The 14,366-nt window shown below is 45.3% G+C and overlaps 1 protein-coding gene across 3 annotated transcripts; it reads left to right on the top strand.

Annotated features, from left to right (window-relative positions):
• Positions 1 to 462: 462 nt before the first annotated feature.
• Positions 463 to 14,126, top strand: DIPK1C (divergent protein kinase domain 1C). Of its 3 annotated transcripts, none has more exons than XM_071804299.1 (5): positions 463 to 775; positions 5,000 to 5,289; positions 6,465 to 7,142; positions 11,661 to 11,825; positions 12,894 to 14,126. In XM_071804299.1, exons 2-5 carry the CDS (start codon positions 5,287 to 5,289, stop codon positions 13,107 to 13,109), a joined length of 1,062 nt encoding a protein of 353 aa, XP_071660400.1. In that variant the 5' UTR covers positions 463 to 775; positions 5,000 to 5,286; the 3' UTR covers positions 13,110 to 14,126. The 3 variants fall into 3 exon arrangements, with proteins under 3 accessions (XP_071660400.1, XP_065688716.1, XP_071660401.1); XM_071804300.1 differs by having other exon boundaries at positions 758 to 775; positions 5,165 to 5,289; XM_065832644.2 differs by lacking the exon at positions 5,000 to 5,289.
• The last annotated feature ends 240 nt before the right edge of the window (positions 14,127 to 14,366 follow it).

Here is a 14,366-nt window from a genome sequence, read left to right as displayed (position 1 = left end):
AATAAACAACCTTTTTTTTTTTTTTTTTTTTCCTTCCTCTCCTCCTCCATTTGACGGGATGCGAAGCTTTCGAGCTTTCACCAGAAGAAAACGGCCGTCTCCAGGATGCCTCTTTCAAAGTGTCGGGCAGCCGTCTGGATGGGAAAGGGTTCCCACAGCAGCCTCCATCACCCTTCAAAACCTCTTTTATTCTCGGGTGAAAAACTCAAAAAGGGAAAGGAGGAGCGGAGGGGGGTGTGCGGGCAGAACTCGCCAAGTGCGTGCCGGGGCAGGGGCCGGTTGGCACAGGGGAGAGCAGACAAAAGCCGGCGGAACTACGTGGCTTAAATTCAAAAAGAGCGCTTCGGGCTCCGTGAGGGCAGCACCGGCCAGTGAAGGGGGGCGGGAGCGGGGCCGGTGCCGCGGGCAGCCCGGCGGAGGCGGGAGTCCCCACGCCCCGGGGGCCAGGGGGGGAAGGCGGCGGCGGGATGGGGGGGTGTTTAGCGATGGGCGCCGGCGAGGAGCGGGACAAGCGTGCGGAGGGGGGAGCGCGGCGCCCACCGCCGCTCGCTTGGAGCTGAAGCGGCCGCCTGAACCCAGCCCGGGCGCGACGATGAGGGGCATCCCAGGCTTAAAGAGGCTACGGCTCAAAATCTGGCGGCGATGCACCCTGGTGCTCCTCCTCCTCTGGGCTGCTTGCTGGCTGGTGGTGAGCGCCTCGCTGTTCCTCCTCCACAGAAGCGTCTTCTCCGAGCGCTGCACGGACGAGAAAAGCCACCGGATCCTGGCGAGGCTGGTACGTGCCCCGGCGGGACGCGGGGCATCCCCCGGGGGCTGCCCGGCAGGAGGAGGCGCCGGGAGTCCGTCAGGGCTGCGATGAGCCCAAACACCCGCTTTCGGGCGCTGCTGCCCAGCTCCGTCCCGCCGGAGCTGCCGCATCACCGGCGCGTCCCCGCTGCGCCCGGGCGGGAGGCTGCCGGCGGCCCTGACGGTGCCTGGGGGGCGAGCGGCTGCTCCCCTGCCACCCTCCCCGGGGCCAGGGCAGGTGCAGGTTGGTCGGCTGCCGGCGTGGCGGGCGGGTCCGCTTCTCAGGAGCTTTGGACAGGGCAGCTCGGCATCCCGCACGCTGCCAAGCGGGAGGAAACCTCCCTCCGTGGTTTGTATGTCATTTTTGTTTTATTTAGTCGAAGAGGTGCTTGTACAAAAGTCGCCTTTCGGAAATGTCGCACAGCTTGTAAGGTCTCCTTTACGTCTGGCAGGGGTGGCATTTAAGATGTAGTTATTCAACATTCAAGAAAGGATTTGCAAATATCCATAGAACTATCTCTCGCTCTCTCAAAAAGAAAAAAAAAAAAAAAAAAGAGAGAAAAAATGCAAATGTAGAATTTTGTAGGAAACACTTCGAGAAAAGGAGCAGTGTGGATTAATGCTCTGAGTTTAATTTCGCTTCTTAATTAAGGTATTCATAGTGCCAATGGTTGGGTGGAAATGGAGGAATCCTAATGGAAATTAAGTAATCTATTACTGCAGCAAGCAAAACCTGATCATAGATATTCCCTAAATTCTGTAAAATAAAGGGAGAGAAACCATAGGTATTGGTCCTGACAGTGTGTTCATAATGGCAGTGAGGTTCAGTTTCTTTACCCCAACAGTCAGGTTGAAGTACAGCTGAGCTGGGGATTGTAGCTCAAGGAATGAATCGTACCTGCTCCTTGCGTGGCTGGGAGCAGCACAGAGGTGCAAGGAGCTACCAGTCTCAGGGAGCTCCAGGCACTCACCATCAGACTTCCCAGGAAACAGATGGACAGAGATGGGCTGTTCTTCAGCTGGGAGAGCGTTAGGCATGACTTCAAAAGTCCTGGCAAGGATCAGATTGCAGGTGCAAACTCAGAAAGCTCTGTCACCTGTGATAGTTCAGTTTCAGACCCTCCTTCCACAGGAAGAGTAGCTGAGATTGCTGTGCTTATTTGTTTCCATAGGTGAGTCTTCAAAAGTATCATTAAGGTTTGTAAGGGACAGTTTTCACAGATGATGTTAGAAAAGGGTCTTCCTTGCAGTGGAATGATTAGAAAATGAGCTCATCTTCATAACCCCCAAAATAAGTCTTTATACATCTTCTGACCACGGCATGAGTTTTGCAGTTATAGAAAGTGCAATTGATCTACGAAACAAATAATGTGAAAATTTGAGTCTCACGCCTTTCATTAAGTGAAATTCAGCTTCCAAGAAAAACTATTTTACTAGTCATCTGTAACGTTTTCAGTAGGAGATAAGATGAGCTATTTCAAGCAAGTGGGTGAAAATGGCATGGTTGTATACCCTTGCAAGGTATTTCTGAAGGTTTGTTTCCTTTTTCTGAGTAACATTTACATCTGTACAGATGTGGACTGCACTGGGAAGGCTGAAGTAGCACTGGGCATTTGCAGAGACCAGACTCTGCAAAAAACCACTTACTTTTTCCTAGTACCAATCTCATCTTCATTTACGCTGAATACACTAAATCATAGCAATCAATTTCTGTTTTCTCTGGAAAAATCAATTAAATTTGATGCCTTCCAAAATCCTTTTCAATATTGCATATTCATAGGATGCTTGACAAAAAGACAGGACTTAGTCTCAGGCCTGATCTATACAAAAGTGATGGTGGTATCGTAAGTTATTTAAATTTATACAAAAGCTTAGTGGGGTTTACATTAATTTAAACTTTTACGTGAATTTAAACCCAGCCTTTTTAACTTATCTTGATAAGCATAATAAAGATATAAAAATTATATAGCCAATTTTAAACAGAAACAGATGAGTGAGTCCAAACCATGCTTGTGTTCACATTTTTGTGTAGTATAGCTGCTTTTCTAGAAGGCTTTTGGCTGAGTATCACTTTCATATTTAATTTTAAAAACCTGGCACTTAGTGACACTCAAAGGTGCTCATTAGGTAGATTTAAAACTGTCTCATCAACAGACCTCAAAATGCAGTCATTAAGAGAGGGATGGAAGTGTGGAGGACCATTTCTGGAAGATTTCTTTGGGGAACTGATTCTTATTTTTCTCAGCAGTCATCATGATATAAAATCTTGTATGGTGAAGTTTGCAGTTAGTGCAAAGGTTCTTGGGTTGGTAAATAATAAACAGACCATCTTTTCATTGCAGGGTAATCTGAATCACCTAGTTAAATGTTTCAGTCCACCAAAATGTTTTTTAATATAGTAAAATGCAAGCTAGTACACTGGGGAGCAAAAGAGTACAAGCTATGCCAATAGGATGGACAACTGTCTTGTAAAAAACTGTATGAACTTGGAAAGGACTTAGGGGTCAAATAATTGCTTCAACATAAACTACCAGCGCAGACTGTGCATAAAAGGCTGATATAATCTCTCAGAGTCTCCAAAAAGGAGAACTAGGGAAGGGCCATTGTCTGTCTTTGTGGCACTGGACAACACAGTATTCTGTTCTGATATTTGTCCTTCTAAGGCTGGTGGGGTGAAAATGGAGAGAAGAAATAGGGAGGGGAAAAAATACAAAACTCATCTGAGGGCTGAAAAAATTATTATAGTGGGAGAGGTGAGAAGCTGAACTTACTCAGTGTACTATGCTTATGGGGAAACAAAACAATAACATTTGGAATAATGGGGGGATAGTGAGGATGTGAAGGTGCAGTCAGACTTTGCTGACCTTCTGGGTTATAATGAACAGGAAACTGAGGAGATTCTTAAAGCCACTGAATGGCTCACAACTCACTACATTCTGTGATTAGAGAGAGACACATTGGAAGTTGTTCAAACTTCTTGATTGCTTATTTGAGGAAGCCTTATTGAAATTCTTACTTGTACTGATGACCAGCAGAGAATGTTATTTCTGGAAGCCTGGTCTGTGTTTCATCACTGTGAAACCAGGAACTCCTTGGTTAAGTTCTGTTCCACAGATCTCGGTCTGCAAAACACTGCACAAGTTCAGCGTAAGAAGAATCTGATTTGGAGACTGTTTGTCAGATACTAGGTTAATAATCAAAGATTCATGGGTTCAACTGAAACAGCAGACAAGTCCTAAAGAGCAGCCAGGTTCAAAAATGACTCATCTCCTATGTCTGGGAAATGTGAGACTCCTTTTTCCACAACTACTTTTTTGCATTTGTGCCATTAAGAATGATGCGGTGGCAACACAAGAAAATAAGCTGCATGTTCACATTTTTGACTGAAGTTTTTCTGGGCATGTGTTGTTCCAGATGCAAGAGATCCATGCACATAGACCATCTAAGAGTGAACTTCATGGATTACAGTAAAACTGTCCACAGGGGTGAGTGTTCACCCACATGGACCCAATTACAGGCCTGAGTCCTGTATTCTCTTACTGTAGCAGAAGAAGAGTTAGATTGTGGTCTTCTCAACAGGAGGGAAATTACTTTAAATGTGATTATACTTATGCTCCAGAGAAACGCCCCCTAAAGTCCTTCTGCTTGTAATTTTCTTCCTAAAATTCCTTCGAGTTCCAGATGGTAAGAACAACTAAACTATTTCTGTTAATGAAAATTACATTTCCTACTTTAAAAGGGAAAATAAATTTGTATTACATTCATAGGGGTAGATTTTCAAAAGCAAGCACATTGATCTGTGTGCTCTGAAGTCCGCGGACAGCCCAGTGAGTCTGCTTGGCCATCCACATGTGGATGTGGATGCAGATGTGTGTTTCATACGTATACATCACCCTGGACTCCAGGTCAGGGCTTTCATGCTAGAGTTGGCTTACCTAGCTGGCATGGAATGTTCCCGTTTGGGCTGTGAGAACATCAGAGTACAAATTTTTGGGCCTGTCTGAACTAAACCTCAGCTAGCTGTTGTAGTGAATTTATCACCATTCCTGGATTTTGGATTTAATCCTCCACCCATTCCCTAACGTGTTGTTTAAGGTTTGACTCTGAATGTTGCCTGGCATTAGAATATATTCCTCCGGTGTACAACTCAGAGATCGCTCTAAAAAAATACATCACTTGAATCTTACAACCATGTTTCTTGTGTATGTAACAGCATATAGTCACAGATGAAGTGGGGGTCAGGCAGCCATTGCAAGTACTCTACATGCAGGGGGAGCTGCCAACTTGTTTAAATGAAGGTTCAAATGCCAGAAAGCAATGAAGAATGCTGACACTGTCAAGCCGCCTCCCAGATGTTTGGCTTTCTACACCACTACAGGCTATTCCCCTTCCACCAGAGACCTCTGATCATCCCCTCTACTGAATCGCCCAAAGCAGTCCCTGCAGCTGCACTTCTGAATGCCCGCAGGAATATATTGACTGCCTGCACTTTTGGAAATTATGGTATGGAAACAATTATGGGTTGAGGGAAGGACTGGTGAGGGAATCCTTGCAGTTCTTGCAATGAAATTGCAGTGACCGCTTAACTATCGATCAGCAGTTCCCGTTTTTCCACAGGCTGATTTTTTTTTCCAATTAAAAAAAATAAAGTATTTAAGCAATTAATATCAAAATTTAACTTCTGATAATTACATATAAAAACTGGAGAAGTAATTTTGTCCTATGGTATTTATATATTTCAAAAGTCTGAAAGTTCTTGGTCCAGGTGGCACTGAGCACAACCTCTGTGTTCCCTGGTAGTGCAGAAGGATGTTCTTACAGCTTCATTCAGAGCACATTGAGTGCAAGGCTGAAACACGCAGGGCTTTGGAAGGTCCCAGCAATCCAGCTACCCATGGATTTTCCTGTAGTTTAAATGGCGATGTCTAAGGTATACTGCTCTGAACTTTCCAGAGAAGTTCTGCATACACTGGGAGTTATCTCCTGTGCCCTAGAGTGTTACGACCCAGAATCTCACATAGCACAGACAAGTGAGTTCAGAACTCGTCTCACTGAATTCATATGTGGTAAGAACTTGAGAATAACAGGTCACCCCCTCCTCAAGAGGATGGGACCAGACTTTTCAGTGGTGCCCAATGATAGGATGAGGGGCAACGGGCACAGACTGAAGGACAGGAGGTTCCATCTGAATATGAGGAGAAACTTCTTTACTATGAGGGTGCCAAAGCACTGGAACAGGCTGCCCAGAGAGGTTGTCAGGTCTCCTCTGGAGACATTTAAAACCCACCTGGACACATCCCTGTGTGATCTGCTCTGGATGAACCTGCTTTAGCAGGTGGGTTGGTCTAGATGATCTCCAGAGGTCCCTTTCAACCCCAATCATTCTGTGATTCTGTGATGATTCTGTGATCTAGTCCATTTCTTTGCCCTGACCCCAACAGCCTGTCCTTTACCATCCAAACAATCCCTGTTTTGAAGCAAGACTTTCCCTAGTAAAAAGTCTCTAGAGACCTCTGAAAAACCGTTGCCTCACCCAACAGTTGTTGGAAGATTGTGCTTGTGGTACCATGACTGCTGCAACCCTCTCATGCTTAGGACGGTTGCTGATTCTTTGCCTTTCTTCTGCGTGGTCCATGTGCATATGTTCTTGCTATGAATATTCTGCTTTTTCACTCCAGTGCCTTGACTACAGCAGCGGAGCCCTGACTGGTGACCTCTGTGAAGACCTGTGTGTGGCACAGAAGCTGGTGTACAAACATTGCCTTTACTATGACAGAGGTAAGAAGGTCATCCAGGCTGACTGGAGAGGCCAGCCCATCATCCTGAAATCCAAAAAGGAAATCTTCTCCAGCTACCAGCATCTCAGTATGCTAGAGGAGGTGGAAACACAGGATATTCCTGAAACAGAGCTTCTGCTGATGGTCGCACTGGAGGTCAAAAATGTCCTGGGGCTAGAACTGTCTAACAGTACTGTGGGGCCCTTGTGGACAAGGAAGAAGGGACCACGTTGGAAAGCACAGGTGGCTAGCATGTGGTCCCTGCTCCAGCAGGAAGAATATATCTACTTCAGTTTGCTGCAAGACTTCAGCAAACATGTGCTGCGAATTATTGGCTCTTGTGGACACTTTTATGCTGTAGAGTATCTCACAGCTGGACATGCCTGGCACAAAACTCTTTTTCCTTTGGAAAATGTGGTTGGTCCCTCCCTTGCTGGCCGCAGAAGCAGGGTGAGAGCCATCATTGACATTGCACTCAGCTTTCTGGACATGGTACAGCATTTTGATAATGATTTCTCTCACCGACTTCACCTGTGTGACATTAAACCAGAAAACTTCGCTATCAGGCGTGATCTCACGGTAAGCCGGGTCTTCGGGATGATGTTACAGCAACTTGAAGTCTAATCTGAAAGTGGCTGTGTAAAAGTGACATTTCCCTCCTCTTACAGCTTTTGTCCAAATTTTGGCAAAACTAACGCATTTACAAATGACAGGGGAACTTATCTACTGCTTTTTCTCTTTGTAATATGTGCAGCCACGTTTCAGAGCGCTAAATCCTGCTGCTTACTTTGAGAACTCCTTGCTCAGTTCTCATTTGTATTACTTCCTCAAAGCCATTGGCACCAACAGGATCCCTTGGCTGTGGTGAGGGACACCTCCCGGAGGCAAGGAGACCTCAAAAGCTGTAAATGAAGCTGTAATTTGAGTCATGGCAACTGTATCTGCTAGGGATGCTGAAAGGAAGAACTGTTTGAGTTTGAAAGGTAAGGCTGATTTCTCTGAGCCGGCACAAGGGGAATTCCCCACATTCGAACACACACACACACACACACACACACACACACACACACACACACACACACACACACACATATTTGTACTTTAGTGTTCAGCTTATCTGGTCTGGAAATGACCCAGTGATGGTGACATGCAACTTCCTGGTGCTGTTACTGTTTGCCTTTTCTTTGTACAGCTGTAATTCAGACCTGAATAGCTATCCACATTTTCTAAGTGGTGACGTAGCTCAGCACCACATTGCTGACTGTATCTTCCATTCATTCTGCTGACAGAAATTCCACTGGTTTCGGTGGGAATGGTGTGTACGGACTGAAGGCATTGTGCACTAAGTAAATGTTTGGACCACACTCACAAATTGCAGCAACATCAAGGGAGTTTCTGCGCTCTGAGTGAACATAAAGCATTTTCAGGGACCTGAATGCTGTTTTCAGTACTCACCAAGTGTTAATATAACTTTCACATTTTCAGAGTACTAGGCAAACATTGCCTAAACATACAGCCATTAAGAGCAATTAGAGTGCTTCCCCTTCACCCTTCCCTTCCCTCCCGTTGTTTATTCAGGTGCAATACAGCAGTTGAACAGGGAATGGGTGAGAAGCTACAGCAAGAAACTAAAACAAGCGTACCAATATTCAGGCAAAGTGAGGTACAACGGGGATTCCTCAAGGAGGGCTTTGCCCATCTTTTTTAGCTATGCAGGGCTGGGACTGCCTGTGGCTGAGCATGCACCAGACCATCTGTTTTACAGCCTACTTACAGGAAAAGATATTTCATTTAGGAAAAGATAAAGGATATTGGAGGTGTCTTCCCTTAGGAGTCCTTCTGGTGAGGCTTGCTTCTCCAGGATCCTCCCATGACTTCTGGGATCCAAAGAGACAACAGTCACCTTCTGGTATAAGAAAATACTCTAATTTAGTATTTTTTAGGAGAATTAATTTTTTTTTTTTTTTTTAAAGTGAGTTGTCACTCACACAGTTGTACAATACTTTCAGCCTGTTGTTATCATCTGTTATGTCCCACCTGGCCTGGGAGACTGGAGATGCACAAGGTTAGAAAGCTGCGGGGGTGAACAGAGAACTGATGGGTGAAGAAGGAAGGAGAGTGAGAAGCAGAAAATCTAGGTGGTTTTATCAACCAGTTTTAGAATAAGGGATACAGACAGGCAGCCTCTTTTTTATCCCTTATGTTAGTTTTAAGCATTTTTACACTTCGTTGTTTCTTGTGCTCTGCAGGGGATACTACCAAATACCCATAATAGTACCACTATTCCTCATCCCAGTAATGAGACTGCTAATGCCCACAGAAAAGTTCCTGGAGTGCAATAGTTTTATTCTAGGAATTATTTTCAAATGGTGAGGATAAGCCTCCAGCCCTCTATCCAGCCATCACGTGCTGTTCCTGCAGCACGGAGCAGAGAGATCACTGCCTGGTAGATCACACAGGGGAATTTTAAGCTGCCATGAAGCTATGTAAGTGGCAGAGTGGGAAGGAGGTCTACGTGAATATACAGTGCCCCAGGAGAGCTTCCTCTTTCACCAGCACCTCAAAGAGAACTAGAAAGATTATGGCACCTTAAATATGACTTTAAATCAGGCCAGGTGCTAAGTTGGGTCCTTCCTGCATTTCCTTGAGTACCTTCATCATCAATTATAACCATAACAAACCCCACCAAAACGTAGAATTATTTTGGTTGGAAGACATCCTTACGATCATCGAGTCCAACTGTAACCTGACTCTAGCACTAAGCCATGTCCCTAAGAGCCTTATCTATACATCTTTTAAACACCTCCAGGGATGGTGACTCTACCACTTCCCTGGGCAGCATGTTCTAATGCTTCACAACCTTTTCCATGAAGAAATGTTTCCCAATGTTTCTAAACCTCCTCTGGCACAACTTTAGGCCATTTTCTCTTGTCCTATCACTTGTTTCTTGGGAGAAGAGACCAACCCCCTCCATGCTACAGCCTCCTTTCAGGTAGTTGCAGGCAGCGATCAGGTCTCCCCTCAGCCTCCTTTTCTCCAGGCTAAACAGCCCCAGTTCCCTCAGCTGCTCCTCATCAGAGTTGTGCTCCAGACCCCTCACCAGCTTCATTGCCCTTCTCTGAACTCTCTCCAGCACCTCAATGTCTTTCTTGTAGTGAGGAGCCCAAAACTAAACACAAGATTTTGGGGGGGGCCTCACCAGTGCTGAGTACAGTGGCGCAATCACTTCTCTAGTCCTGCTGGCCATGCTATTCCTGGTACAAGCCAGGATGCTGTTGGCCTTTTTGGCCACCTGGGCACACTGCTGGCTCATATTCAGCCAGCTGTCAATCAACACCCCCAGATCCTTTTGCTCCAGCTGTTGATAGGGAGCATGTCACCCAGATCTACTCTCACAGGGTCTGGCTGGATGCCCACACATTTTTGTAGCAGAGAAACTTCACTGAAACCACGGAGCCCTTTGGCAAACGTACATTTGGAAGCCAGGGATGTTTTTCTTAGAAGAGCAATTGATCACATTGTCAAAGGTGCTCAGTGCTGGCAGAGACCCCACCAAGGAGATGATGCAGCCATCCTAGGACTGGGGAAACCCTGCACAGCTTTTACTGTATCTTCTCCACAGAAGTAACAGCAAAACTGCAGAAAGCTTAAGGAAGTAAAGAAGACAAGAGAAAAAAAACTTGCCTGTGCAAATGTGTGAAATTCCTTAGACTACATCATCATTATCAACCTCTCCAAAAACTTAAAAATACTTGCATCTTTAAGCTATACCTCATCTCTTTCAGATTTTCCCTGGGGAAAAAGTAGAATAAAATGAAGATTAGACCTTGTTCTTTCTTTTGCCTGTGGAAGGTTTATTTGGCCTTCTACCAGACCAGACATCTTTAGTTCCTGGGCTTGATCCAGCTGCTGCTCCAGCCATGCAGTTCAGCTTCTCCTCTTATTTGGGAGGTTGAATCTTAAAAATGAGGCTATCATTTGAGCCCAAGTAACTCTGCCCAGGTACCAGACATTTCTTTCCCTCCATGAAAATGTGTATCAGCCCCTGCAAGGGAGAGTCTTTGACCTTGACTGTCAAGTGTTACGCACAGCTCTGAAGGTGCGCTTATTGCTGCATCCATCATGCTGCGGACAGGTTGCGGTCATTGTGGTCACCCACAGTTTGTCTCATGTCAAGCAGCCGCCATCCCATTACGGGCTTTCCTTTCTTTCACTGCTTGTTGTTGTGATTTTTTTAAGTGAAATATTCATGAGTGCAGTGGTGCTGGCAGAAACGGAGACTACCGAATGGTCTCAAACCTAGCACGAGCAACAGCTCTGCAGACCTCTTTGCGCTGCGTATTCACTATTTTGCAAGTCTTGTGTCAGGGTGAGAAAATTGATTGATCCCTTCAGTCCTTGCTTTTTCTGCTGAGACCAGCTGCTGGCTGGACTCTGTTACAGACCATATTTTTAGACAAGCAGAACTAGAATCATGCACAATAAATGAGTCAAATCATAGCAAAGAGGACAAGGCAAAGCCAGTCCCAACTTTCAACAACCTCAGGGATTTCTCTTTTGACAGCTGAGCAGACTCAAACCCACTGAATGCAATGGCAGGTTTGCAGGAGCTGTATTAGGTGCAGGTACATCTGCTGCACATCCCACGGCTGCTCTCCACAATAAAGGCAGGGGTTCAGTCTGAATGGTGAATTTGACATGATACCATCTGGCCTGTGGATAATTTTGCACCATCATGTAATTGAAAGGTGGAGGTGCCATCTGCATAAGCTGCGACAGTGGGTAGATCGATCTTCCAGTTGCATAGTCCCGGTTTAAGGCAAATCAATGTAGTTGACCCCAGGGATGCATATTGTCCACAGGTAATTTTCCCTTTCCTGCTGTTGCAAGCATTGGCTGTTTTTATTTTAAAAGTGGTATTTACAAGACTACTGCAGCTCAGTTAATCAAAATAAAGCCTTTTCATTGTGATCCCAGTTCCCCACTGGCAGGTCATCTCAGCACAGCATTTCCAAAAGCAAGCAGCAAAGAACACTTGCTCAGCTCTGTCCCACAGGCTGTGCTGTGCCAGATCTGATGGGTTGTTTTGATCCACAGGTGGTGGCCATTGATGTGGATATGGCCTTTTTTGAACCCAAAATGAGGGACATTCTCGAGCAGAACTGCACAGGAGATGAAGACTGTAATTTTTTTGATTGCTTTTCAAAATGCAATCTGAAAATCAGAAAATGCGGAGCACAGAGAGCCAATAACAACTTGCAAGTGAGTAGACACAGCTGCTTTATGCATCCATTTCTTTTAAAATCACACTGTCTATAAAATGCATGGTATGTACCAGGAGACTGTGAGATGAAGGCAGTCATCTTTTTAAACGTGGCCACATAATGTTCCAGTCCTTTTCAGAAATGCTGTCTCGGGGCATGCAGACAAATCTTTATATTCCCTAGTGTTTGCCCTGTTTTTGTGTAGCTGTTAGCCTGCTGCCTCAGATAGGAAAGTGGAGTAAGTAGAGGCAGGGGATTAGCATTACTATCTTAGAATCATAGAACAGTTTGGTTTGGAACAGACCTTCAAAGGTAATCTAGTCCAACCTCCCTGCAATGAGCAGGGACATCTGCAACTAGATCAGGTTGCTCAGAGCCCCATCCAGCCTGGTCTTGAATGTCTCCAGGGATGGGGCATCAACCACCTCTCTGGGCAACCTGGGCCAGTGTTTCACCACCCTCATTGTAAAAAAATTTGTTTCTCATGTCTATCCTGAATCGCCACTGCTTTAGTTTAAAACCATTATGCCTTGTCCTATTGCAACAGGCCCTGCTAAAAAGTCTGTCCCCAACTTTCTTAGAGGTCCCTTTTACGTATTGCAAGGCCAGAGTCTCCACTGATGGTAAAGTCACGGATGTCCACTTGTAAATAGTGAGGCGTTATGGCTGTGATTCGCCACACTTCAGATGTAGTATGAGGATGCAGTGGAGAGAGTAGCTTTGGCTCTGGGATGAGGTGTCTTATAGCTCACCCAGCTTAGGCTGGTGGGAAACACTGGCACAGCAAGGAGGCTGAGGGAGCGTAGCTGAGTGGCCTTTTGGTTGCTTCTTCTACCCTCTCACCATCACCACTAGTTATGCAGAAGCACAAGAGCAGTCTGAGAAGAAAGGGTGAGATCTTCAGCTAGAGCACAACTTTCATGGATGCTCCTGTTCTATACTTTCCTCTTTGAATGGCTGGAGGCATTTAAGATTCAGATGACATTTTGCTACAGTCCCAGAGAAGCAGCAGGACATTAGTTGTGGTTCCTGGAAGAAAACAATCTGCTTTTTTCCCTTTCCTTAGGTAATCTGTGACAAAATATTCCGGCGCTGGTTTTCCCCAGATCTCCGAGGACCGCTGGCCTCCCTCCCCCTGCAGCTGCAGCTGCAGAAGGCCGTGCAGGAGTGTGCCCAGCCAGGGCACCTGGACTCTGCCGGGCACCAGAGGGCTCTGACATCTCTCTCCCAGTTGTACCATCTGCTTCGGGTCACTCAGCGAGAACTGCAAAGGATGGAGTAGATACAAAAGGCAGAAACGCAAAGGCCACAACCCAGGCGCTGCTAAGGGACACTGTGTGCCAGACAGCCTGTGTTTTCTTTCCTTCATCTCTCCTACTCCTCATATTACATTTACAGCGTAGAGATTGTTTTTCTTCTATGCAAATGAAATTCATGGCTGTAGGTGCAGCACGTCCTGTTAATATCGTTTGAAGTGTGAAATTGTTTTACATTACTTGGATTCTGTTCTCGCTTGTTTTCCCGAGCTAGCGCTAGCCCTCTCAATCAGCATTCAGCACATGGTTTGCTTACCAAGAGCTGTAGTCACTGCTCGGATAGCATTTGTCCGAGTGCTGTGCTCAGAGTGAGGATTCGTTTACGTACAGATGGTGCTTTGAAGAAGAAAAGTTGAAGTCAGCAAAATTAATATCAATAATTAAAATAATCAGTGGGTGGGTGTGGATATGTGCATGGTGTTTGTTTTAATTTCTCTTTAGAACGAGTTTTTTCTTTTTTAAGTCAAGACAGAGTGTTTTGTGTGGAAAAAAACCAACCTCAAATAGGGAAATGTATTGTCACATGAGTGAAGAGTTGCTTTTGTATAAAGCAGGCCTGCCTGATGTCCCCAAATGCATTTTCTCTGGTGCATTGCATTACTTGTGCTGTAGCTAACTTTCTGGGAGATATTATGCGAAGGTACTTAGGACTTTTCTAGAGCAAAATAATTATACCCTTGTTGAGTTCCCATGTGGGTACTCACATTCTGTAGTGGAGAGGTATGAATAATGCCACTGAATTTCCCCATGTGAACAAGCCCTCAGGCACTTGAACATCAGAGCACTTGATAAGAGGCATGCCTTTGCCAGAGAGCAGCGTTACCCAGGAATGCCAACAATCTGTCCTTTACACTGAACAGAACAATATCCAGACTAGGAGTTTTCTTACACAGTATTTTTTAAAGAACAAAAGGGAATTTTTCATGGAAATAATCTTGCAATCAGTTACCTAAATAAATATTGCTAGATTAATTTAAAAATCATTAACTTTGCCTTTCAAATGTGTGTAGCTTGGCTGGAGAGTTAAACACAAGGGTTCAGAAGATGTTGCATGCCTTTAGGTCCAACCGTAGGTAATACATCCATGAGCTGGTTTTGGCATGGAAACGTTAAAAGCCCTGCAAACAAAAACAAACCAACAGCCTGTGACAACACTCAGCTCAGAAGGACTCTTCAATATGAAGACTGTCAATACTGGTTTGCGGATGTGAGCCGCATAACAG

This window comes from Patagioenas fasciata, chromosome 2 (genome assembly GCF_037038585.1).
Source record: "Patagioenas fasciata isolate bPatFas1 chromosome 2, bPatFas1.hap1, whole genome shotgun sequence".
NCBI classification, from domain to species: Eukaryota; Metazoa; Chordata; class Aves; order Columbiformes; family Columbidae; genus Patagioenas; species Patagioenas fasciata.
Note: the sequence above shows the minus strand (reverse complement) of the source record. Positions and strands in the feature narration are given on the sequence as shown.